This window comes from Pleuronectes platessa, chromosome 1 (assembly GCF_947347685.1).
Source record: "Pleuronectes platessa chromosome 1, fPlePla1.1, whole genome shotgun sequence".
Taxonomy (NCBI): domain Eukaryota; kingdom Metazoa; phylum Chordata; class Actinopteri; order Pleuronectiformes; family Pleuronectidae; genus Pleuronectes; species Pleuronectes platessa.
In genome coordinates this window covers 4014335-4038166 of record NC_070626.1, presented here as the reverse complement: position 1 = coordinate 4038166, position 23832 = coordinate 4014335, and the positions used below count along the sequence as shown (strand labels likewise).

Genomic DNA, 23832 nt, shown 5'->3' with positions numbered 1-23832 from the left:
TTTAAGCCATTGACTGTTATATCAACAGACTGGTATTCTATTCACACACGATAGAAAGATATCTGGCAGTGTATTATTCTGCTGTTACCTGGAGAAAGGAGCTCAGTTTCTCAGGTTACATCACTGAGGAACCTACAGGACCTTGCAAACATGTGAATGTAATAGAGTCGCATGAATAGTTTTGCACAAACCCATCATGAATGATACAGGCACGTATTTGATTTAGGTGGGACACTAGGGAGGAGCTGTATCTGATATGAGAGGAAGAAGCATTTTGATATTTTTAGACAGCACACAGAGCTGTACAGACAAAGCTACTATTGTTCTTGCTGTCTGAAGGCTCGCTGGCCCACAGAGGGATGGCATTGTCTTATCATGTAACGCTACCAGTGATCTTGTCAACGATAGCACCCTCTGTTTGGTAAAGTAAGACACAAGTATATCACAGCCACTATTAGGTCACCTCGGCTCCGCGCAGGGCTCGACTCAGTCCCGCTGAGAACAAATGGAAGTGAAAGCAGAAACCACCTCTTTTAAGACAACATTCCTGAGCAAGAGAACAGAGAGAGAGGGTAGAAGGATAGAGGAGGGGAAAGCCTGAGCAGGGATGTTGCTTGACAAAGTGACATTTTCTGAATTTCTTGTTGCTTTTATATTTTTTGTGAGGGGGGGGGGGGGCAGTTAGAGAGTCCCCCTCGTGCAAAGCCATCCTTTGAAATGTAACACCCTGGTGCTGAGCCACTGTGAGGGGAATGACCTGAGCAGTCAGCCTTTGTGCTGATTATTACCCACTATTACTTATGACACAGCAGGAGGAAAGTATAGTCAGATTATTTCCCAAATCCTTATTCTCAAATGGTTCCAAAATATGTTCCATATGTGATATGTAATAAAAAGCAATTTTTCAGACTGCTACGACATTCCCCAAAGGCAGCGACGTAAGTATCCAGCACCAGCGATCACAGCACATAATCTCAACAGTTGATCTTCCAAGCAACAGGAGCCACAAAGCAGAGTTATCATGGAGCCCCTCACCGACCATCATGACAGTTCACTGGACCCACAAAAAGCACCAGAGAAGACATTTTCTTTCTCTCCTTCCATTGACTTGGAAACATAATTGGGCCTCACAAGGAAAAGACAACACAGTTAAGATTGTTTAACTAGCAGTGTATTGTATTGATAATGTTCAATGTATTCACTGAGGATTATTGCTATGTCTGTTATTTATTAGAATGTTCCAAGGTCACATTACTATCACAGTACATCCAGTAGATCTCTTCTTTATCTAACCTCTCTTCTAACCTATTTGGACTTACCATCTCAAATTGGACGGACACACGCACGCACACACACATGCACACACGCACACACACTCTAATGCTAATGAGGTCCTATATTATATCTGATAATTATCAATTATTTGCTTATAGACAAATTTAGTGAGAATGTACGGCTGCTCAAGGCACAACAGACTAGAGACAGTGTGTTCAGCTCAAGCTGCAAAGACAATTTCAAGTAAAAAACAGAAACCTCTGACTTGCTTGTGCTGATACTACTTTCTATTCGAGTGTTTCAAAGAATATATTCAGTAATCCAACAAGGCGAACCCTGACAATTGTGTTTCTGTTTTGAATGACAGTGAATGAGAGCGTGTCAACACTGTTCCTATGGGGAGCACGATTAAAGCGCAATAACAGTTTGATCATGTAAATCTGTTTAGTTTTCGATCTGTGATATTAACGGCGGACATCTGACACTGAAAAATAAATATAAACATGCTCTGTAAGTAATTGCAGATGGACTGTCATAAACCCATTGAGTTATGTATACATTCCTTTACAGTGTCTTTGAGACCCAGCAGAGTCCAGAGCTCAGTTGCTAAATTATATTATATTCAAATAACAAATACATTTAGTACTGGTTTAGGGAATTCTTCCTGTAAGAAAAATACATTCTGGTGACTTATCCTGCACTTGAGGTGATTAATGATCCATTGTGATAAAGTCAGACTTCACAATAAGCTGGTTGCTTGTAGCGTGCGATGTCATGCTGCAAAAACACCCCCCACACACACAAAACAAGCAAACAGTTGAAAACCAAGAAACAATAACTTACAGTTTATTCCCACATTTGTTTTGTTTAACAATTGAAAATCTGCATATTCTGTACATTCAGTAGTTAACAGTATGAAAGATTTCCGAAAGCCACATAAGTCGATGTATGAAGTGTTTCCCTGACTGTGACGACCAATGGTCTGCTGAGGAACTGATTGGAGAAGGCAGTCAATTCACACACAAAATACTAAATCAAATCCAATCGAACCCACACCAAGGTTGAGAAAGATGGACCATATGGAAGAAGAAGCAGAACTGAAATGACAAATAAACTAAAAAGTCTTCAGTGTTCACAGCTGCTTAGATGTGCAATACTGCAGTGTAACAATGAGTGAGGCAGGGAGGAGGCTGCTTTAGGATTTATAATGTATCAGTACTAGTAATAGTCCGTTCAACTGGATTAAAACATTACCATTAACTACTTCAGGGACCAACATCAAAACCAGGCAAAAGAGCAAACCTCACATTCTTAAATAAGTGCAGAGCTAGAATTGAGACCGGTTTACTCCGGGGGCTCAACAAGAGCAACTAAAACTTTGTGGCGGAAATTTTTTTAAGTTTGGAAATGTTCAGCACCAAAATGTTTTGATGTCAATGCAGGCTGGCAAGTGGTAATGACTGGAGCAACACAATCCAAGCTGCTCTATTGTCGTGCTTGGTGCTGGCATTGGTGTATATAAGCATATACAGAGACGCTAAGGGTTGGCTCACTGACACTCGCACCTACTCAAAACTAGCTAGCCCCCGGGGTTCACATGGGGGGACGTGTGTCCTTCAGTAAATCCGGTCTGATCCAACCGAAAGCTTCATGATCAAATGGTTTGCCAGGTGGAACAGAATAGAGGTAAACTTAGGAAAAAGAAACATGGGTAGCTTTTCAAACCTGTGGTTACAATATCTGCTCACATTGTGTTCAAAATGCAGCAAAAAGACAATTTCAGCAATGAAACACATTTGAAAACATGGCAAGAATAGATAGACATCCTTATGTGATATCTATGTGTATTTTTATGGGTGCTTTCAATTCTCTATTGGACAGTGTAATCTATGTCTGTTTTATGATTGGTTGTTGGGGCCCAGGTGTAACATCATCATTCTCAGACGTTGGATCATAGTTTTGGATTGAAGGTGTCCTGTGGAGTTTTTGACCACTGCTGCCTGTTAAGTCTGTTTTGTGCATAAACACGCATATGACCCACATTAGATAGAAAGATCCACACTATTCCACTGACGGCTGCACTAATGCTAAAAAACAACAGTAATGCACCATCAACTGCAAATAACTGAAAAATTGCTATCTAGTAAAAACAGACGCAAATAACTGATGGTATTCAAACTATTTCTGTTTTTATGTGTAGGTGGAAGGAAATACACTTGAACTTTTATTAGACCGTAATATGTTAAAGTGACTAATATGAATGTAAACATTTGTGTGTTTGAGTTGTTGTAAATTAAAAGGGCACCTAGATTTAACCAAATTTCTTTCACAACTGTCTACTTTTGTCATTTCCAAGGGCACAGGAGGGACACACATTCAGGGTCCTTCATATTCAGAGCTGCATTTAAAGCAGCAACCATTACAACAAAGTGGCACTGTATTTAGTCTCTGAAGAGGCTTTGATGGACGCAGCCCACTAAATTAGACACAAGAGTGTAAAATACCAGTTCAAACAAATCCATGCAACTCCTCTGACCCCGTACTATTTATGGTAACAGGCAACAAGTATTTTTCTCAGTTTAGCTGCATACAAAATCTCATACAAAGATGTTATGTCAAAATTAAACATGAACATTAAAGTGACATTTGTAATGGATTTGTTAAGATTTTAGGGAAAGCAACTTTAGGTGCCACATACGTTCACGATGCAATTTAAATACATGCCAAGGCAAATAAAAATATATTCTTGTTGTTTGAGTATTTATTTAGACCCCTACAATTTTTTTTTTTTATGTCAAAATGAAAACTTCACAGTATAATCCTCACAACAGAGTAACATTGCTGCCATAGAAATAAAAAGAGAACACTTCCAAATTGTTCCTGCACAAAATAACTTGGAGTCGCACACAAAAACAGAAATATTTGAGTCACACCAAACAGATCATAATATTATAAATCCAAACTTTAAATACATTAAGAATACCAGAAATAATTGCTTAAATAAATTCTACAAAAATATCTGTTGTACATATTTACATAGACTGTAGTGATGGTGTGTCAGTTTTATCCAAACAGACTATAAACTGTTATTGTTATTAAACAACACCGTCACAGAGTGAATGTGGTGCTTTCAGAACAGAATCGAACTCACAGTGCACTCACTTCAAACTGAAATGTTCTACATATAGTTTAGAAATGTAAAACGCAACTTGATTGGTGGTTGATCGTAACTCAACTCTTGAGCTGTTCAACCATGACATCAATCTAAAATCTTTCCTCAGCCTTCTGTTGATACTTAAAAATGCAGTTCCAAACAATAAGCAGGGAGATGGAAGGACCCTTTGTAGACTTTCACTTCAGCTGACATGACATTTAATGTTATGTTGTCACTGTACAGATTCAGCCCAGTTATTAACTCCAACACACCCTCCACAAATTTTAGGCAAATTTGACAGTAGAGCGGAGGTGGATTTCCACATTCTGGCACGTTGTGGTTTGCTGTTGTTAGCGACGGATGATTGATATAAGAGAACAAATGGGATTCCACCTCATTTCTTGTAACACTGCCTTCCTATGTCCACATAACATAAGAGCTACATTTAAATACTATTCATCAATTGTTTCTTTGTGGGACATATCTGTCAATTGGCACAACCCCAGCTTCATTTGCTTCATAAGTTATTGAAGTCATTGGAGAAGCTGGTGTTGATTGGAACCAGATTTAAAAACAAAAATCAGACTGTACCTTGTAGATTTTTTTTTTAAGTTATCTGTTTTTGAAGTAGCTCAACACTTTGTGATTCTGCGCAATAAAATATCCACTGCAGCAGGTCCAGTCTAACTTCCTAGAGGGGTAAATAAATTAAAGTATCTTCATATAAAGTACACATTTGATGACAATCTGAGCCAACAAGGATAGCATTGTGCACAGTAACATAAACAGCATAGTATCTGCAGTCAATTAGTGTTTATTTCCCCCCAAAAAAAACAATAATTGTTGCTCACACAAGCCAGCTCTATTGCCATCCTTCAGCAACCGACTATAAAAAGGCTGAAATGGATGAGTGACGTGGAAAACTATTTGTGAAGTGTTGAACTTGACAAAAACAGGATCGACCTTCCTTCAGCATGTAAGGAACAGACATGTGGACGTGCAGATTGCATAGTCTTCAAAATTGATAGCAGAGTCACTCACTCCTCTTCTGTTGTTCTTTCCTTCACACATTGTCAAACTTATGTTTTAAATAGTCTTTCATAACCTTTGCAATTGGTAGATCCTCCAGGAACTTCAAGCTCTGAAGGCCGATGCAGTGACGGATTTTTATTCGACACAAGTCTTGCAGAGTCCGTGGTTGTCCTGAAAGAGGAATTGAAAGAGTCATTACAGAGAGGATTTCCACCAGAGGAAGTTCACTCCATTCAGGCCCATGTTAGCCCGTGTTTGCTTATGTGTTCAAGTCAACATAGGTGTTTATTTCTGTCAAACGAGATCCAGAAATTAGAGTAATGGAAAACCAAAGATAAGTGCTCCACCAAATGTATTAGCAGTGTCACTATGACGTACAGTAGTTTTTCTACTGGTGAGCGCTGCGACACACTGAACATCAGCTGCATCTTCATTTGTGTGTTAAGTATGTCTATGACTAAGTATGCCATGCTGTATTTCATCAATATCTCTCTGCAGCGTAAGGTTATATGTTACATCCTGTCTCTCCCTGCTGCACCACCCCTCGCCTGAATCCAGCTGCAATTTGAATGCTGCTGTGAACTCTTCTTAGCAGAGAACCCCTTGCTGCATTGTGCATGTGTAAAAGGCAAACTGCAGAGCTAGTCCGGACAGAATTCTCCGGAGATCCACCAAAGGATATGTCTGAAAACTGCTTATGAGAGAAAAATGCTGCTGTTACACATGCACTGCAGCCCTGAACTTGTCTATGCATTACCAAGAGGAGATGCTTGTGTGAACACTAATGTCCAATAAGTTGAACCTAAGAACAGATGGATTGCAGAGTCAGTGTGATGTGTGATGGGAAGATGTGGAAACATGTAAAGGTGATGGACTCCATAAGCCCGAAAAAGACATTTCAATCCAATGCTTGCATAATTAAATTCAGTGGGATAGCTTCAGCAGTGGAGCCTCAGGTTGTGTTGTACAGACTGTTCAGATTAAAGATAGTACAGTGAAAAGGTGTTGAAAGTTATCACATATGACCTTTCTAATGAAACTACACATTGTCTTTGTCAGTCACATGGATACAAGTTTGGGCTCCCCTAAGTAAACTAAAGAAAGTCCAGACCAAAGTATTAGGACAGTTACACATTTTGTTGTTTTTCCGGTTTTAAGTGCTGAAGTAGAGAACCCAAAGAAAGAAAATACTTAATCGTCCATATACTTCGTCTGTGCTGTGTTTTGTAGTGAAAAGAAGCAGATACAAACGCTGCAGCAAGAGACATTAAAAAAGTTAATACACTGAATGTTACTAAAAAAGAGAAGGTTTCAGCACCCTACTGAGTCAGTACCACCCCACGGCCAGCTGTTAAGCACGGGTGTGGAAATATTCTGCTTCGAGGTTGCGTGGCAGCGACTTGTACAGGAAACACAGAGGAAAGAATGGATTCCATTAAATATCAGTGAACTCTAGACGCAAATGTCCTGCAGTCAGTCGAGACACTGAAACAGAGACAAGGCTGGCTTCAAAAAAATGTCAATGATCCAAAGCAGACGTCAAAACCATCTGTTGCTACAGCTGAATGCAGAAGGTCAGGCACATATGGACAAATCTGTTGATTTCTGAAGTGAGAAAAGATTAAATACAATGTTCTGTTGGTGGTCAACTAGGATTTTTCAAGCATGTTTCACAGTTTTTTTTTACATTAGAAAAGCACAGGTATTATTCACAACATTCATGATGTTCAATTGTCCAATTCAATTGTCGTTCCAGAAACTATCCGCACTAGTGCAGACAAAGCCTTAACTTAACTTAAAGGGTCAGTGTGTAGAATTGCACAACACAGTCCATAAGTCACTTTGAAAATGTATATTTATATGTGGAGTGGTTATCTTACTCGTTTGTGGCACTTGAAGAGTGCTTATTTATGTAGCTCGTGTATGGTTGTTCTAGCGCACATTTAGTTATTTCTTTCATTGTTGTTGGTTAAGGGTTTAGGTTTGTCAGTATGCAAAAACTAGCTTGAGGTCAACAGGCTGCAAGAGTTGAAAGATAATGAAATATCTGCCATTTTTCCATCATTCATAGATTTGAAGGTCCACACATCAAGACTTAGATGAAGCTTTGCACGAGGACAGCTGTGAAGTTTATGTCAGAGGAACCAACTAAGAGTGCAGCTGCTGAAAGAGCTGGGGGTGCCTGTCATTATGTGTTGGATGAGATTTTCGTGTCATATGAGTTAATCCAGGAGGTGGAGGTGTAATCAATAACCCAGCAGTTATGTGATCTGGCTGATGGCTCAGAGTCTCTGAAAGGACTTCTGTGAATCAGTGCACAGCTCTTTGATATCTTTGATATCAAACTTCAGGGGGCAGGAATGCAGCCATTGTTCCTTCCAAATCAGAATGCTTCAGGTAACGTGCTCTCCTGTTCTCTGACCTGGGATTGTTCTCTGACTGAACACTGGTCATTATAGCCCTGTGTTGGCAAGCAGCCCTCTTTCACTCTATACATTTCTCAACTTTTGCCTCCTCTCAACTTACCATAAAAAAAGATCTATCGCTTTTCTTACTAAACTTGGACTCTTTTTCTAAACCCCACCCACTATAAACAGATATCTTTTCCCAGATAGGGAGATTAACTATTCACTGTGCTATACTGCATTTGCTAACATGCATGCAAGGCTAGTATTGATGCTTACTAATATAGTGGGCACTTCAAAATGCAGTTATTGAGGCAACATCTCCATCATATGAATTCATTCATTTTTAAATGGAGTTGAAGGGATTGTTCTCACATTTACAAATAGACAAATGCCACCTGTGAAATATATTCGGATCCAGTTCCAGAGGCTATTATTTTAAGTACCAAATGAAAATGTGTTGATAAATACCTCAATGGGCTACTTGTCCACTTCTCTCTGATGGAAATAAACGCACCAAGCTAGTGTCACGTTTTGACAGAAAGTTTGGGTTAGAAAGATGTGGCCTCTTCCAAATTTTGCAGGAAGGAAGAGAATAAGTAACAGAGGAATAAATGATGGTGTCAAATCCCAAAAAGATATGTTCACGTAAAGAATTGTCTGCTTGATACAAACAAATGACTCACACCTTCTGTTCATCTTATATCTTGAGCTTTTTCTATCAGTTAAATTTAATTGATTTCTCCCAAGACTTTGAAATGATTATTATTATTATGATCATCATTATTTTTGTTGCACTTTTCTTCATGTATATGTTGTATGTAGGTTTGACTTACTGGTGACCTCCTGCAGGAAGTCCAGACAGGGCCGGCTGATTCCTGACATGTTTACGGACACAGCTACAGGTGTCTGCCCTTCATAGTTCCTGGTATTTGTATTAGCTCCATACGTGTAGAGCATCTGGGCACACAATACATCATCCCTGAGGGCAGACAGGTGCAGGGGAGTCTGGCCATCTTCAAGACGTCCGAGGTTTGTGTCTGCTCCCCTCTGCAGGAACATGCGGCAGTACGAGTGATTGCCTTTGATGACGGCATACCGCAGCAGGAAGCCATTCTGAATGTCAATGTTGGCACTGTGGTCCAAGAGGATCCGTACGCAACTGGAGCGCTCACGGATGATGGCCAACTGCAGCGGCGTGGTGCCTTTATCGCTCAGTGGGTCCACCTCGGCCCTGAACTCGAGGAGGAGGCGTACGAACGAGTCTCGACCGTAGTGGGCGGCCACGTGAAGCGGCGTCCAGCCGTCATTGCTTTTTGCATTTATAATGTCACTGCGAAACTCGGATTCCAGCATCAGTCGGGCGATCCGTGCTCTGCCATGCATAGCAGCATAGTGAAGTGCTGTGAAGCCACCTATGAAGTCCTTCACTGTGGGGTCAGCTGCACAGAGGAGAGAGGAGTTACAGTAGGGGTTACAGAGTAAAAGCTTTAAACCTCTTCTGACTGTTCACATTGGTTTCAAATGGTCATAGATTGCATCTATTCAGATCAAGCGACAGGACAAAGTATCCTGGGTAATTTATGTTATTTTTCTTCAGAGGCAAATTGTATTTAAAAGAACAGTTCATCTGTGCTACTAATGGCAACTGGAGAGAGTTCCAGAAAAGTGGCCAAAGTTTTCCTGACCACAAGAATTGTATTAAGTGATAATATGTGTTGAGACTGCAGCTTTGTATGCTGCCCCCAAGTGTCTAATAACAAGACAAAACACATTAAGGCAGAATTAGCCCCTTAAGACCGTGGCAGTTTTTGTTGTTGTTTATTTTAATTTCCAACTGAAAAAAAGATGATTAATTCAGTTATAGCACCACAACTATCAGGCCTCAGGATTATAGATAGGAGACATGAAGAATGACAGAAAATGAATAGTAAAACCAAGTAAAGTAACGCCCTCTAGTGTTCACACAAGAAAATCTGACATGGCATGATGCTTGATGAGAAAGCCTCTGACCTCCATGCTCTAGAAAGACTCGAACACATCTCTCTTTTCCTTTGGCAGCAGAGAAGTGGAGCAGAGTCCAGCCGTTGGCGTCGCGGATCTTCGGCGAGTATCCTTGCTCCAGCATTCTCCTGACAGTGCAGACATCCCCAGCTGCCACTGCAGCCTGGATCTGCAGCTCCTCATGAAGCTCAGGGTTCCTTCTGCAGTGATGGTTCAGCATCCTGTCAGATTTCGGAAGGGAATGTTCATATGTGCCTAACCGCTGTTAGGGAAAATCAGTGAATACATTCTGTATGCCTCTGGGAAGTGGCTGGGTTTGTGCAGTGAGTCTGAAATGTCTAACTCACCTGCCAATTGTATTGGATTTGGCTGCAATGCTGTTTACCCCTGAAACTCCAGAAGTGATTTGTGGACTCAAACACTTCACCCACCCCTCCATTGGCAAAGTGGTTAGTAGATAATGAGTGAATTACATTTTATTTGGTTAACTATCCATTTAAAGCAGAGTTTTCAAAACTGCAAATCCAAATTATTATAAACTCACCAATTCTGGTGGTACTGATACCTAGAATACATGTTTCCATCGGATCTAATCTAATGATTACATTATTGGTAGGTAGCAATTTTAATCATTAAACATAACCACTTTCAATAAAGATGTCTTTCTTAAAAAGAAAGGGTGAAATGCCAATAAAGCTGATTCTAAGATATTGCTAGGGCTTGATATTTGGGCTGATCTGGGTCTATTTGAATGGATCTCTATTGGAACATATATACCTGATGTAAATTAGATTCTTTCTTTATTGAAACTACACTGTGTTTAGTCAACCTCCAACTGCTGATACTGCAACAATCTCCTTTACCAGAGCAGGGCTCCACAGTGCGAGCTTTTTACTACTTATGTGAGTGAAAATTATAATTGTGTGAATGCAAAAATATCAACATTGTTTATAACTGAGTTGAGGAAACATGGCTGATAAATTATCATTAGCAGCAGGGTACAAATCCATCCAGGTAACAGCTGCACACCTTTAGCCGATGCTATAGTTTTCACCAATAAAAAATAGAACTGATCAATATTAATTCTGTGAGCTGTAATTAATTAATTCTGGCAGCAGAAATCAAATTGACTGGTATTCTCTGTGAGCCAGTGTCCAAAGAAGCTTTGCGTGGGTAATGTGGGACAACTAAACTTCAGTCTGTGTATTTTACTGTTCTAACAAAATCTAGTCAACATGACTTTTACATGGGTTTACCATGGACATCACATGACTTCATGGGGAGATGACACAAAAAGCAAGTGTCAGTCAGAAGCTCCCACTTGGAATTTCGTAACATATTAGTGTTAAGGATATAAATCTGTCATAAATAAGACAATGGTCCTAATTGTTAACAAATTATGTTTTGGATGTATGTAAAATATGCATTGAGATGTTGAAAATGTGTTTTAGGGTTTTTTCATCCCACCTTGTTGTCCAGTAATCTGGGACAGTCATTTAAGTTCTCTAAATGGGAAAAAATGCATTTAGGGACTTCCTGAAGTAAATAAACAGACTAAAGAGATGTAGCAAATGATCTGCAGTTGACAGACATGAGTTAAAGGGTAAATACAGTCTGTCCCTGTCTGTTTAAACTGATTGTCTGGTCAGCTAACTGGCACACAGCTCAGAGCGTAGGAGGAGCAGCTGCACACGTGTTTGTGTTTGTGGGTTTCTGCACAGAAGTGGAAGACTCTGAATTGATGCAGTGCCTGAACAAAATTGATTCATGTTTTCTGCCTAGTTCATTATAACTACCGCTACTACAGACGCTCATTAAAAGCTCCAGTCATCCAGAAGCAGAGTCTCTGTCTGACTCTGCTTCAATCTCTCTCCTTTGACCTGCACTCACTTTACACTTTAACAGTTAACAACATCACTGATCACAAGTTATTAGGGCACGTACAGGACTGACGTTTAGTTTGTGTTTGAGTCGATCTAGAGTTTATGAGACACATGTTTAAACCTGCTACACAACACGGGACGTGACGCGCACAGCCAGGACTTCAGGGTTAAAATGACCAGAACGATTCAGAGTCATGAGCCGAAAACATCAATTAATAAATATTTTACAATATAGGACTAGGTGGTGAATATACCATGTAATCATCTGTTTGTGTGTGAAGAGGGAACACATGCACGCACACACGTTCCTCCCGCAAAACGGTGTTTAAACGTCATTGTTGCAGAAGAAGCGACACCCGAAATTATTCAGGAACATACATATGAATTCAGCAGGTTTTTATAAAGATCCGTTCTAAACATTAGTGATTAGAAACATCAGAGGAGTAGAGTCACTTGTTGACCTGCACAGAGTTATGTGCCTCAGTGCAGTGGCGCTGATTTGATTTATATCGTGATATAAAAACAAATTCATGATGACGTTTTTTCCTATATCGCCCAGCCCTAACCCCAATGCAGTGAAAACATAACCTTGTGCTCATACACTGTCCAGGTACATTTTGGAGAACATCCTTAAATAATAGGGGCAGCTTTAACCACAGGCTCTGAAGATGCAGCGGCAGAGTTTCTACATGAATCTCTTAGACGCAGCCCAAATTGAAGCCTGACTTATACCACAGCTAAGCTGAGGAGAGAACGGCAGCCCTGATAAATTCAGCTAACTTGTCTTTGTAGGAGAAATTAATTATTTTCATTCAAATACTTGAATTTAGAGAAGACTGATGGTATGAAAAAGAGCTATAAAGAGAATGTACCTTTTGACCAGCTGGTAAGATGGACTTCTCTTAGTCATATCGGAGCTGCACCTGTGATGATGCACAGTGAGGGAGCCTGAGAGGGAGAAGGGAAGGCACCTCTGTCTTCACTTGTGATTCCTGCAACACAAAAAAACCCTGCCAATGTTAGTAATGCAGCAAGAATATAAGATGATACGGTATGCTCAATACTGTCAGAGATTATCTGGACATGTTGTGTATGTACAACCAACAATACTAGTAATATGATTAGCAGTAAATTACTAGAATGGGAAGTGACACGTATGTTCTAGCTGTTTCTAACTGAAACAGCTCTGGTCTTCATTTTGAAGACATGTTAAAAGGCTGAAGACAAATGGCTAAAACGTTGCAAAGAGACAGAGAAGTGAACAGGATATCCGCTCATCACACCCAACACTGTATTTACCTTCTTCTATGAGCCGGTGGGGGAACAGCAGTGGACAATGGAATGGTTTTATTTGCTAACATAAGCAACAATGCAAAGCACGAACAAGTAAACTATCTCGACAACTAGCTAAACCTAAGAGCAGCAGCCGTGCACATGATGACAACTCTTCACACACACACTACAGGACATGTAGTTAATGTGACATTGTGACACGGAAGCTCTCGTTGTGACGCTGTTATGGTCCAGGCTGGAGGCTAACGCCAGGAAGCTAACAAACTCACTAGCGCTAGCTCGCTAGCTAGTGCTGACTTTTTGTCACAGCACAGCTGGTCACACATAGACCGCGACACAGTGTGTAAGGACCTTACACGTCACTCTGCACATGTGCTGAGGAAAAACAACAACTTTAAACAAGTGTAAAAACAAAGATTTACTTGACAGACGCCGAGTCGACGCTTCACTTGGCCAATCAGCTTCCAGATGGGCGGAAGAGTCAGAGCAGCATACTTCAGTCCCTTCAGCTGTGAGCCAGCACCGAGCAGCAGTGATGTCCCCAGGAACCTCGGTGTGTGTCCGCTGCTGCGATCTTCACCATCATCTCTCTGTGGAACAACCTGCTTTAGCAACAAAGTGTCTCTCTGTGAACCTCAGTAACCCAGCAGCAAAAGCAACTACACTTCCGACTGCGAGCTTTCACAATAAAAGCATTAAAGTATACTTCAGCTTTGCAAAAATGAAACTAACAACAATACTCCTCTGTGAGAAATGTTGGTGCTGAGGGCCTACATGGTTGCGCCTGACTTCACAGGTAGTTTATAGAAAAAAGCCAATTCTCTCATTTGCTGTTGTAGGTCATAAAGAGGTGGGAATATCAAAATAACACCGTTTCACAACCATTTAAAATTCTTCAAAGGGGCTTTAATTGAGGAGTATCTTTTTTATACATGGTCCACTCGAGCGGAACATGACTACATTTGAGGCGAGTGTCGGCTGGCTTGACCGGTGTTTTATTTTGAAGGCTCGTGCAAATACATCCGGTGTTAGTGTATTACTTCTGACGGAGTTCGATGATCCATTTGTTGTTACGCCGCTTCCGCGTGAGTCACGTGGCAGGTCCTCACGGAAGAGGCAGCAGGGGAACCATATGAGGGAACAGCATGAGCGAGCGCTTTGACTGTCTGACCCACGTGTACAGATGTTTCGTCTCGGGGTCGCTGCCCAGCCTCAGTCCTGCAGGTGTGGCCGGTGTGGTGTGTGGAGGGGGGGCGTCTCGCGGCGAGGACAGAGCGCGTGTCCCGGCTGAGGAGCGTGGTCATGACAACAGCGTGGACGTGACCTGCATCAGTGTGTCTCTGGTGGAGATGATGACCTGTCTGGCTTCTCCGAGGCAGCCTGAACCGGCAGCAGAGCTCACCCAGTACTGTGTGGACACCCTGACCCTGTTGCTCCAGGACATGGATCTCATGACACAACTGGTGAGTCCCTCACTCATCATCTGGCGATCATATATCTCTCGATGGAGGCCGCCATGTTTCTTGTAGTAGCCCAGACCGGACAAACTGAACACCTTTTGAGTTTTTATGACAACTGAAAGCTACCCATGGTTAGAAGGGGAGGGTGAGGTGAGCGGTATTCAGCTGCATCAACAACTTCACCACTTTATGTCACTAAATTCTGCACACTGCAACTTGAACATCCATCCACAGGTCCATCATTTCAAGAGTGAGGACCAGATTGTCTCTCATCTGGCTGCAAAGTGTGCATCAACATGTGTCGTCTACCAACTCCTAAAATCTGTGAGTAGACTCTTCAGGGCCATACCTTCAATAGGTAACTTTCTTTTGTCACATCGCCACATCATCTGGTTCATCCGGTCTGCGTTGTATTCAAGTTTAATTTCAGGATTTCGAAAGTTTCTTAAGACACTTAAATTGTGAGGTTGAATTTGAGGAAATGCTGCACAAGACCTGTAGCATGTCACTGTGTTTGGATCATGTACATTGAATTAAATATTGGACGGAGAAAAAGAAAACCTCATAAAATTTGATCTGATCATCTTAATTGCAATTTTACACATGACACAAACAATAATAGACGTTTATCTTTATTTAACACCCATTAAACATCCACACTGTCGGTGGGAAAGGGCAAGGCAATTTTTTTATTTATAAAGCACCTCTCATACAAAAGGGTAGTTTCAAGGTGCTGTACAGGGACATAAAAAAACAACACAGTGATAAATCAAGAGAAAACGTTTTAAAATCTGAAAGTTTAATGAACTCTTAGATTTATTAACTGGTTGAACCTATTTTGGCAGTAGTTACTTATTATAAGTGCTTCCAGTATCTGTGGATCAGAGCTGCTCTATGATCACGAGGAATTTTAGACCATTCTTGCCACAGAGCTGCTTCGCCTCAGACAGATTCTTATAAAGTCTGATGTGAACGTTTCTCCTGAGCTCATTTCACCTGTTCAAGGTCTGAGCTCTCACTGTTTTTTTTCAATGTTTAGAATAATGCTCCTGCTGATCACCAACATCTGATGTTAAGCTGCAGATAGTTACCCGGACATTAGCCTTTACGATGCACTGATAAACTTAATTTGTCCCCTCAATGATGTTAAACTGTCCAGGATCAGAGGCAGCAAAGCTCAAGCCTTTAGCTGTTACTTTAGCTTATGTTGTGTAGTTGGAGTCTCCTTAGCTCAGCACTTAGTTCCAGGTGTTCTAGGAGTTGTAGACCAGAGGTAAATGTCAACACATATTTTTTCCTTTGTGTATAGCAAAGTTCAGTCAGTTCTTTACTGACCCATACTCAAAACCAAGTTTCGATAAAATCAGTTCCACTTCCCGTTTATTGGTCCCTAGTGTGTTGTACTTAAGTTCTAACACTACATGTGACTAACATCAATACAGTTTATATTATTATTTCATATATCTTAATATTATTTATATTATTATTTTCATTTCTCAGGGTACAGTCAGTCCGGTCTGGCAGCAGAAGTGTGCACAGGCCTTTCTCAGCTCACCGCCCGCTGCTGAGTTGGACGCTTGGCTGTGGTCACTGACTGATGTCTTAAAAAGACTCCTCAAGGCAGCTCATCAAGGTAGAGACAGTTGGTTTGTTCATTTCATGAAGGTCTGTGTGACAGCTGAGAACTGCTGATGAGTGACCCCACAGCAAGCTGAACATTATGGTCATCAGCCAATAGAAGCTCAATTATTATGTGATTTGTATTTCTCTGATTCAGGACTTTGTTTTGCTTTGTCTGTTGAAGACGATCTGATCAGTGAGATCAGATCTGACAATGGAGGTCCAAGGATAATATGAAAGAGACTTAACAGTTACTAATGATATTATCTACCATCCAGTGAGTTAATATTTACAATATTCCACTTGCAACTATTTCTTGAGCTGTTTAGTGTCTGAAAATGTCCAAGTAGTGGGATGTAACAAACAGTATTTGTCCCCAAGAAACAGATGAAATACGAGAGACTTTCTTGTCTTCAACCAAACCTTTACAATTAGGAAAGCTTTTGTGGTTCTCACAAGATTATCATTCCTGCTGATCAAATTTGCTCAGAGGCTCCCTCTTGGCTGGTCCCCAGCAATGTACCCTGTTGCAACACCCATGGTTGCTGAGCTGTATGGTCACTCTGCATCAATCTTGGATTAAGAGTAGTTCAAACCTGTGTCATTGTAGCTAATAGATAGTTTGTAACAGAAAGAATAAACCAAAAAAGAAGAATATGTTTAGATGAATATTCTGGAACTTGATTTACCAAGCTACAGTTCTGACAAATGGTCAGTTAATAAGTGATACTTTGTGGTAGGGATATTAAATACACACTCAAAAGTGTGGCAACAGCTAGTTATTAAAATTTGCATTAACAATTGAACTTTATTATATTTTCATCCATGTTAGTACACTAACAGTTAGATAACTCGTGTCATGTTTCATCTTATATAAATGTCTTTATACTTTCAGAGATCCTCGGGAGACTTGTGGCCCTTTTTGACTCCAGCCTCAGTGCTTTATTTTCAAAGTTTCTCCATGAAGACCAACAGCTTTTGATGGACTCTACCAGCAGCCGACCCTGGGGGACCACGTTCTGCCTCCTGCTGGACCTGCTGGAGGCACTGACTGCATCCAGTTACATCTCCGGAACTGAAGGTGTTCTGGAGAATCAGAGATTAGCCCACATTCACTCCTCAGCGCTCCTCACTGCGATCAGCTGCTCCTCAGAGTATTTTGTGAAAAAGCGAGCTTTACTGCTTCTGAAGAGAGTAATTCTTCAGAAGGCTGGGGAGGACTGGGCTTCAGAAGATGTGCTGTCCGCCGGACAGAGACATGGTCGTTTCAACTCAGATATGAACATGCTAGCTCAGACTGTGTTAGCAGCAGTGGCTGCTGATTGGTTGCAGAGTGTCCAAGTGGGATCTGTCTCTTTCTTTGGGGGGACCAGACACAACCGAGGGGATGATGATCAGAAACCAGACTGTGTGATGTTGAGAGGTGTCAGCCTGCTTCTTCTCAAGTCCATGGAGCTTCAGACAAAAACAGCTGGGAGAACAGGTGAGGAACCACAATGAAACACAACTCTGGTACACACAGTAAACACTGATTGTTAAAACCAGTTACCAGTTACTTGTTGTTGCTGCTCTGTGTATACTGCATGTGTTTTTTTTTCTGCTGTGTTAAAGGAGCTATTAGTGTATTTTAGTTATTATAGCTTTATTAAATATTTACAACAACTGGTTTACTTACAGTCTAGGGGAAATATTCAGAATCAAACCTCATTTCTTAACTTACCAAGAGAGGACTTCAGAGGTGAAAGCGATAAGGGCTGGGTTTCAGAATCGGCTCCAAAAGAAAAAGGTCCAGATTTGATTCAATTGACTCAAATCATCATCAAAGAATGACATACCTTTATGGAGGTGTTGATGCCATTTTTTGCTAACTACAGTTAAAATGTGATCAATTAAACAAAGTTGTAGTAGCTCTGGTGGCTTGACTTTCAACCTCGCTGTTGCTGATGGATACTTATTCTTGACTTGTTATTATGCTCCTGTGTATGAGTAAATTGTATGTCACTGGATGCCTTACTTTCCCCCTCTCTCTCTCATATGCTGATATACCGTATCAGTGTTAAAAGTTTTCTGTAGATTTGGGTAATTATGGGCTGTGATGTTGATACTTTGTCCTTTCAAACATTGATATTGTAAAAGAGAACAAAGGATCCTAACACAGCTGCCTCTTCTTTACCATTGAGTATCAGTTTTTCACAATCGTGCAGTTTTCAGAGCAACAGATCAATGAGAGTCTGTCCAGATGCTGTAACGGCAACACAACAATACCTGTGTCTTTGTGAGTCTGTAATGTTGCAGGAAGAGGAACTGGGACATTCTGTACTACATCATGTACACATCAGGGGGCAGCCCTCTCACATATGAGTTGAGTGGCTGTGCTTTTACCTTCCCTGTGTTCTCTCCCAGCAGAGCAGGACAGTTCCACAGAGGTTTACGGGTATCTACAGAGTCTGTGGGGCTTTCTGAGGCGGTGCAGTGTCCAGCTCACTGAAGTCACTCACCTCTGCTGCTGGGTCAGTCTGCTGTTTGGCGAGCAGGACGATGACATGATGGAGGCAGCTAAAGCCTTGCTCTCCATATTCCTCCATCACAGGTACAACTGGTGTGTCATTTATTGTTATCAACATGTCATCAAAAACAAAGTTAATACGAAAACTAGTTTGACTCGTATGGATTTCTGAAGGTTAATCTAATTTTTACTATTTAGTATCTTTAACGATCTCTTAAAGACATATCCTAAATTAATGAGCTTTAGATAGTGATTGGTCTGAAATGGGTTTTCTACAAAAATGTTACCTTGTGAGACCTTTTGAGAAATAGTTAAAAAACACTTATATAAATAATTACAGTATATTATCAACAATAATAATAATAATTACTGCATTTAAGAGTAATAATAAGAAAATCACCAACAACTGATATGATATAGTGATGGTAAGAATATGCTAATAATATAGATTTGTATCATGAAATTACTTGTGAAACTTTAGGTTAAACTCTCAACTGATATAATGAAAGTGCTTCAAGTACATACATGAAATTATATCCTGATTTGTAATGTTTAATGTTTTATCATTTATCAGCGAATAAAAAAAACATCAGTTGTGAAGGCATAAATGTTATCATGATTGACAGAATGTAATCACAGCTACTTAATTCCCTATGATGTATCACAGAACAATAAATAGGAACTACTACTAACTGAGCACAAGTTGGACAAATGGGGCTAATAAATCACTGTGTCATAGGGTGTGGATCTTGTAAAGGTCTATGTGATCAGGGCAGAGGTGTCGCGTGATCTTATCAAGGAAGATGCATCAATCAGGGAAATCATCTGGACAGGTTCTGAAATGAGCTAACTGAACTGCTCCTCTCTCCCTGCAGACTCTGTTCTGGCTTGGAGGATTTGGCTGAGCTGGATGCAGCCTGCTCCTATGGCTGCAACCCTCACTGCCACTTCCTGCTTCTACTCCGGAGTGTCTCCTTCGATCACAGCACCCTCCTCGACTTCCTCATCTCCTCTGAGACCTGCTTTCTGGAGTACTTTGTGCGGTACCTCAAATACCTCAAAGCAGACTGGCAGGGTTTCACTGCAGCATGTGAAAGAGACACAGAGTCACACTGTCATGTTTCACTGCAGGAATCACTTACTCGCTTATGTGGTGGTGATAAACCTGCACTAACCTTTAAAGTTCAGCCAGAACAAGATGAATCTAGCTCCTGTGTTCAGCCAACATGGGTTTTTCCACCAGTGGAAGGGGTCAGTTTGGGCAGTGGGCTTCGCCTTGTGGAGTATGACAGCTCTGATGAGTCTGATCCTGAGAGCATGGAGATTTCTGAGGATGCCCCAGGGGCGTCTATTAAACGAAGAAGGGGTGCACCACCACCATCAACCAGACAGAAACACTATGAGCCATGTGACTCATCAGGATATCTGAGTGTACATACATCGACCCAGGAAAGAAGACCAGAGGGGCTTTCACCGCCAAGTTTACAGAGCAGGCAGAGATCACATACTCTGTCAGGACAGGGCACCTGTGAAACATTAGCCAGAGTAGTTGCCTGTCTGTCAGAGCTCAGAGAGGTAGTGACCAGGCTGCAGACAAAGAAACTCTTCCCATACAACCCTTCCTCCCTCTTAAAAATCTTAGCAGGGGTTGAGATTTGTTCCCAGCAATCACCTCCATCATAGTTTAATAGATGATAAAAGCAAATGTGTGTTTTGTTTTGTAATGTGAGGTGGCGTGGAAGCTTATCTAGTGGTTTAAAGGTTTTAATAAATGGTAAATGGTCTGTATTCATAAAGCGCTTTTCTAGGCTTGATGACTATTCAAAGCACCATTCTCATACACACACACACACACACAGACACACAGACACACACACACACACACACACACACACACACACACACACACACACATACACAATCATATAGGGTTAAGTATCTTGTCAAGGACACTTCGGGATGCAAATGGGGAAGACTGGGATCAAACCGCCGACCTTCTACCCTCAGCCACAGCCCATGAGAGTCTTGTGCATATTCTACTAGAAATTCAATGAAGAAGGCTGCAGTAGGATAGTTAAAATAATCTCTTCCCTAACTTCTATTCCTTGACCCCAATGAGAAACGTCAGCAGGTCAAGGAAAGATGTGAAGGAACAGCAGTATGCAGTAAGTAGTTGGGAAAGAAGATAATATGACTCCATTTACACTTTAAAAGAAACTTTATTTATAACTGAAGATACACTCAGACTGTATGGTACAGTGTTCAACTCTGAGCTGTGCACCTTCCATTAAAGTGAGGTTACCTGTTTAAAACAAAATGACAGAGACCAGATTTTTTCAGTTTACTCAGAGGAAACATTTAAACATCAGTTAGTCAAAAGAACTATCTAAGATCTAATAATAGATATTAGAAATAAAAACAAAATAAACATGACTGAAATGTTGAACTAATATAATAACATGAGGAATATACATGGAGATAACCTTATATAAGTGGGGGAAAAAGGTTTTGTTGGTATTCCACAATCGGACTTCTATATATACTAATGTTTATAATTTGTATTTAGTTCAGATGATCATATTGTGTACTATACATTTGTGTTTGTTGTTTACTAGGACTCCTGACTGGATGGATGTGACAGAGGAGAAGTCAGGAGTTCTGGCTGGTGCCACGACCATAAAACAGCTGTTTGTATTTAGCTTTATTTACCACCTCATTGACGTGGGTCTAGTGTAACTATAAGGTTGCTGCGTTTTGAATATTGCTGCAATTAATTGTGGGATGGCATTTTCTCCTTTCCTTTCATCAAGGATGGTTCAGTGTTCCCTATGCTAAAGGAGATAAGTTAGGAAGCATTGAAGCTCCTCTGCTTATGATTTAGAGAATTCAAACAGCTCTTATTATGTAAGCCGCTGAAATACTTCCTGGTCATTTCACTCAGGAATCAAACTAACTTTTCCTTGGCATCACAAACTATATTCCCAAAGATGCTTTACACACTCATAACAAATCATTGGGCATTTTGAATTATGAGCATGAGAATGACCCCATACTTGCGCTATGCAGAGGGCGCCGGTTGAGTAGGCCTGTCATTGTGGCTGTGTGACACACAAGCGTACACACTACTAAAAGAATGTGGCCATTCACTGACCAGACCACCTACCTTTCATCCAGTGCATGCTGGAGCAGGCTATTGGGTAAGGAGGAGAAATAGAGATGAAATGAACCAACAGCAGGTTACAAAACTTAATAAATACACCTCTTTATGGGCTTTGATTGGTCAGCTCTCTATGTATCATGTGTGTGTTGATATGTTTCAGTATCAAATGAACATTTTAAGATATGTAGAACATGCAGACTATTTGACAAACATTTTTAAGTGCTTATGTTCTCCTATTAGGGATTTTCCAGGTACCTTTCCGTATGGCTGTCATGCTAATTATTAGTTAGAAGTGTCATTAAAAGGCCCCGTTGATTTAGCTTGACAAGTGAGTACCAGTGCCTTGTTTGCTGTCAGTCTGCACTCCCACCCTAAACTACAAAGTGAAGGAGCTGACAGTGAAACCTCTCACGGTCGGCAAACATTCTTATATAGAGTGGCTTTTGTCCATCAGGATGGGAGGCATCTGTGAGCTTCTGGTCGTCTACAGGTCTCTCCTACTACAGGGTTTGAGTCTGAGGTAAAGCTTGGCCAATGAAGGACAGTCCAGTCCGAAGCTGATACAGCCTGTTCAAGGCAGAAATGCAGAAACCTTTATTTTGCCTGCGTTCTGTATAAAATGTACTTACACACAATGGAGGAGTATTGTTCTGACAATAAGGCTGCAGCAGGGGTCGTAACAGAGCCGTACTGACATCTTTGTAAAAGGATGACCTGGGACCCTAATGGGACATAACACAAACATGCATTTCTCTTTACTTCAGTCTTTAACTAAATCTTGCTCTTGTCCTCACTATTGTGCTTTAATAATTGTTATCATTTACTTTCTTTTCTGTTTTTATGCATTTGTTTTTATTTAATTTATTTTCTTGTCTTTTTAATTTCCTTTTCTTTCAAATGTAATTTCAATATGTTCTTATGCTACTTGAAACCTGTTCTTTTATTTAAATTACATTTAACCTTGTTTTTATTTTTGGTGAACAAATTATAGGAGCTATACAAATAAAGTATTTTAATTATTATTATCATTATAAAATATAAATTTGCTTTATAACCACGTATTCTTACATTCTTACTTATCAGCTTCATCCTAATTGTCGTAATACTTGCCTGTGCACTACACCCTACTACAGTACTACTCTAGACTGCTCAGTCAGAACATATACAACTATTAGACTTGTAGGTAGCTGGTTTTATCCAAAACAACTGGCTCATATAACTGGTCACCTTTATTAGAGCTCTGCATTTCATTTGTAAGACAGTCAGTAATGATCCAGATGTTGTGTTTGTTGTGTCTATTGTTTCATCCCAGGCCAGAGGGAAACACTTGTTTGTGTCCATTAGTGTTTTTCAATACCTTTTGCCCTATATCTAATCTACTCTATGAACATTTTTCATTTTGGAACAAATGTACAGCACAAACCAGGTTACTCCACAAATTCTCCTTCTCAATGTGTTTTCAGCTTTTTAGTTTTCAGCTTGCTCAATTCAAAACTTGCCTTTCTTAATATTGTCACCGTCAAAAGCTGTTAGTTGGACCCAAACTACTGTTTGGGTCCAACAGTAGTTTGGGTCCAATTATTGGTTGGACCCAGCATTAAGTTAATGCAAGATCATATTTCCTTACAACACATCCAGTGTAGTAGCATGTTTCCAGCTGTGATTACTTTGTTTTAGACTTTGTTTGTTGTTACATTTCTCATGGTAAAGCACAACATTCTGCATCAACTTCACTGCTTTCTGGCAGTCACCATGATGCTTGGCAGTGATGACATGTAACAGTTGTTCACCCTGACCATGCTCTGGTATACAGCCAGAAGAAACCACCCTGGAGGACATGTTATTCTACTATTTTACGTTATTTTCTTAAAGCTTAGATAAATTAAATTGGTGTTGAGAGAATTATTTTGCAATTCTGAGTTGTCCTGTATGCTGGATCAAATTGTACAGACTGGAGATCCCTCACCGCTGATCAGTCAACAATTAACCATACTGTTTTGTAGAGAATTAGTTTAAATTAACAGGGACTGACGAAATAAG

At 40.5% G+C, this 23832-nt stretch overlaps 2 protein-coding genes across 3 annotated transcripts; one reads left to right on the top strand and one right to left on the bottom strand.

Annotated features, from left to right (window-relative positions):
* Window positions 1-4014: 4014 nt before the first annotated feature.
* On the bottom strand, window positions 4015-13705 carry asb7 (ankyrin repeat and SOCS box containing 7). Its single transcript, XM_053423729.1, has 5 exons — window positions 13469-13705; window positions 12626-12745; window positions 9880-10091; window positions 8703-9308; window positions 4015-5632 (listed from the first exon to the last, which is right to left on the bottom strand). The coding sequence occupies exons 2-5, from the start codon at window positions 12661-12663 to the stop codon at window positions 5493-5495; spliced, it is 996 nt and encodes a 331-aa protein (XP_053279704.1). The 5' UTR covers window positions 12664-12745; window positions 13469-13705; the 3' UTR covers window positions 4015-5492.
* Window positions 13706-14114: 409 nt separating this feature from the next.
* Window positions 14115-22828, top strand: lins1 (lines homolog 1). Of its 2 annotated transcripts, none has more exons than XM_053427350.1 (6): window positions 14115-14509; window positions 14741-14830; window positions 16007-16139; window positions 17022-17609; window positions 18533-18716; window positions 19508-22828. In XM_053427350.1, the coding sequence occupies exons 1-6, from the start codon at window positions 14192-14194 to the stop codon at window positions 20313-20315; spliced, it is 2121 nt and encodes a 706-aa protein (XP_053283325.1). In that variant the 5' UTR covers window positions 14115-14191; the 3' UTR covers window positions 20316-22828. The 2 variants fall into 2 exon arrangements, with proteins under 2 accessions (XP_053283325.1, XP_053283316.1); XM_053427341.1 differs by having other exon boundaries at window positions 18530-18716.
* The last annotated feature ends 1004 nt before the right edge of the window (window positions 22829-23832 follow it).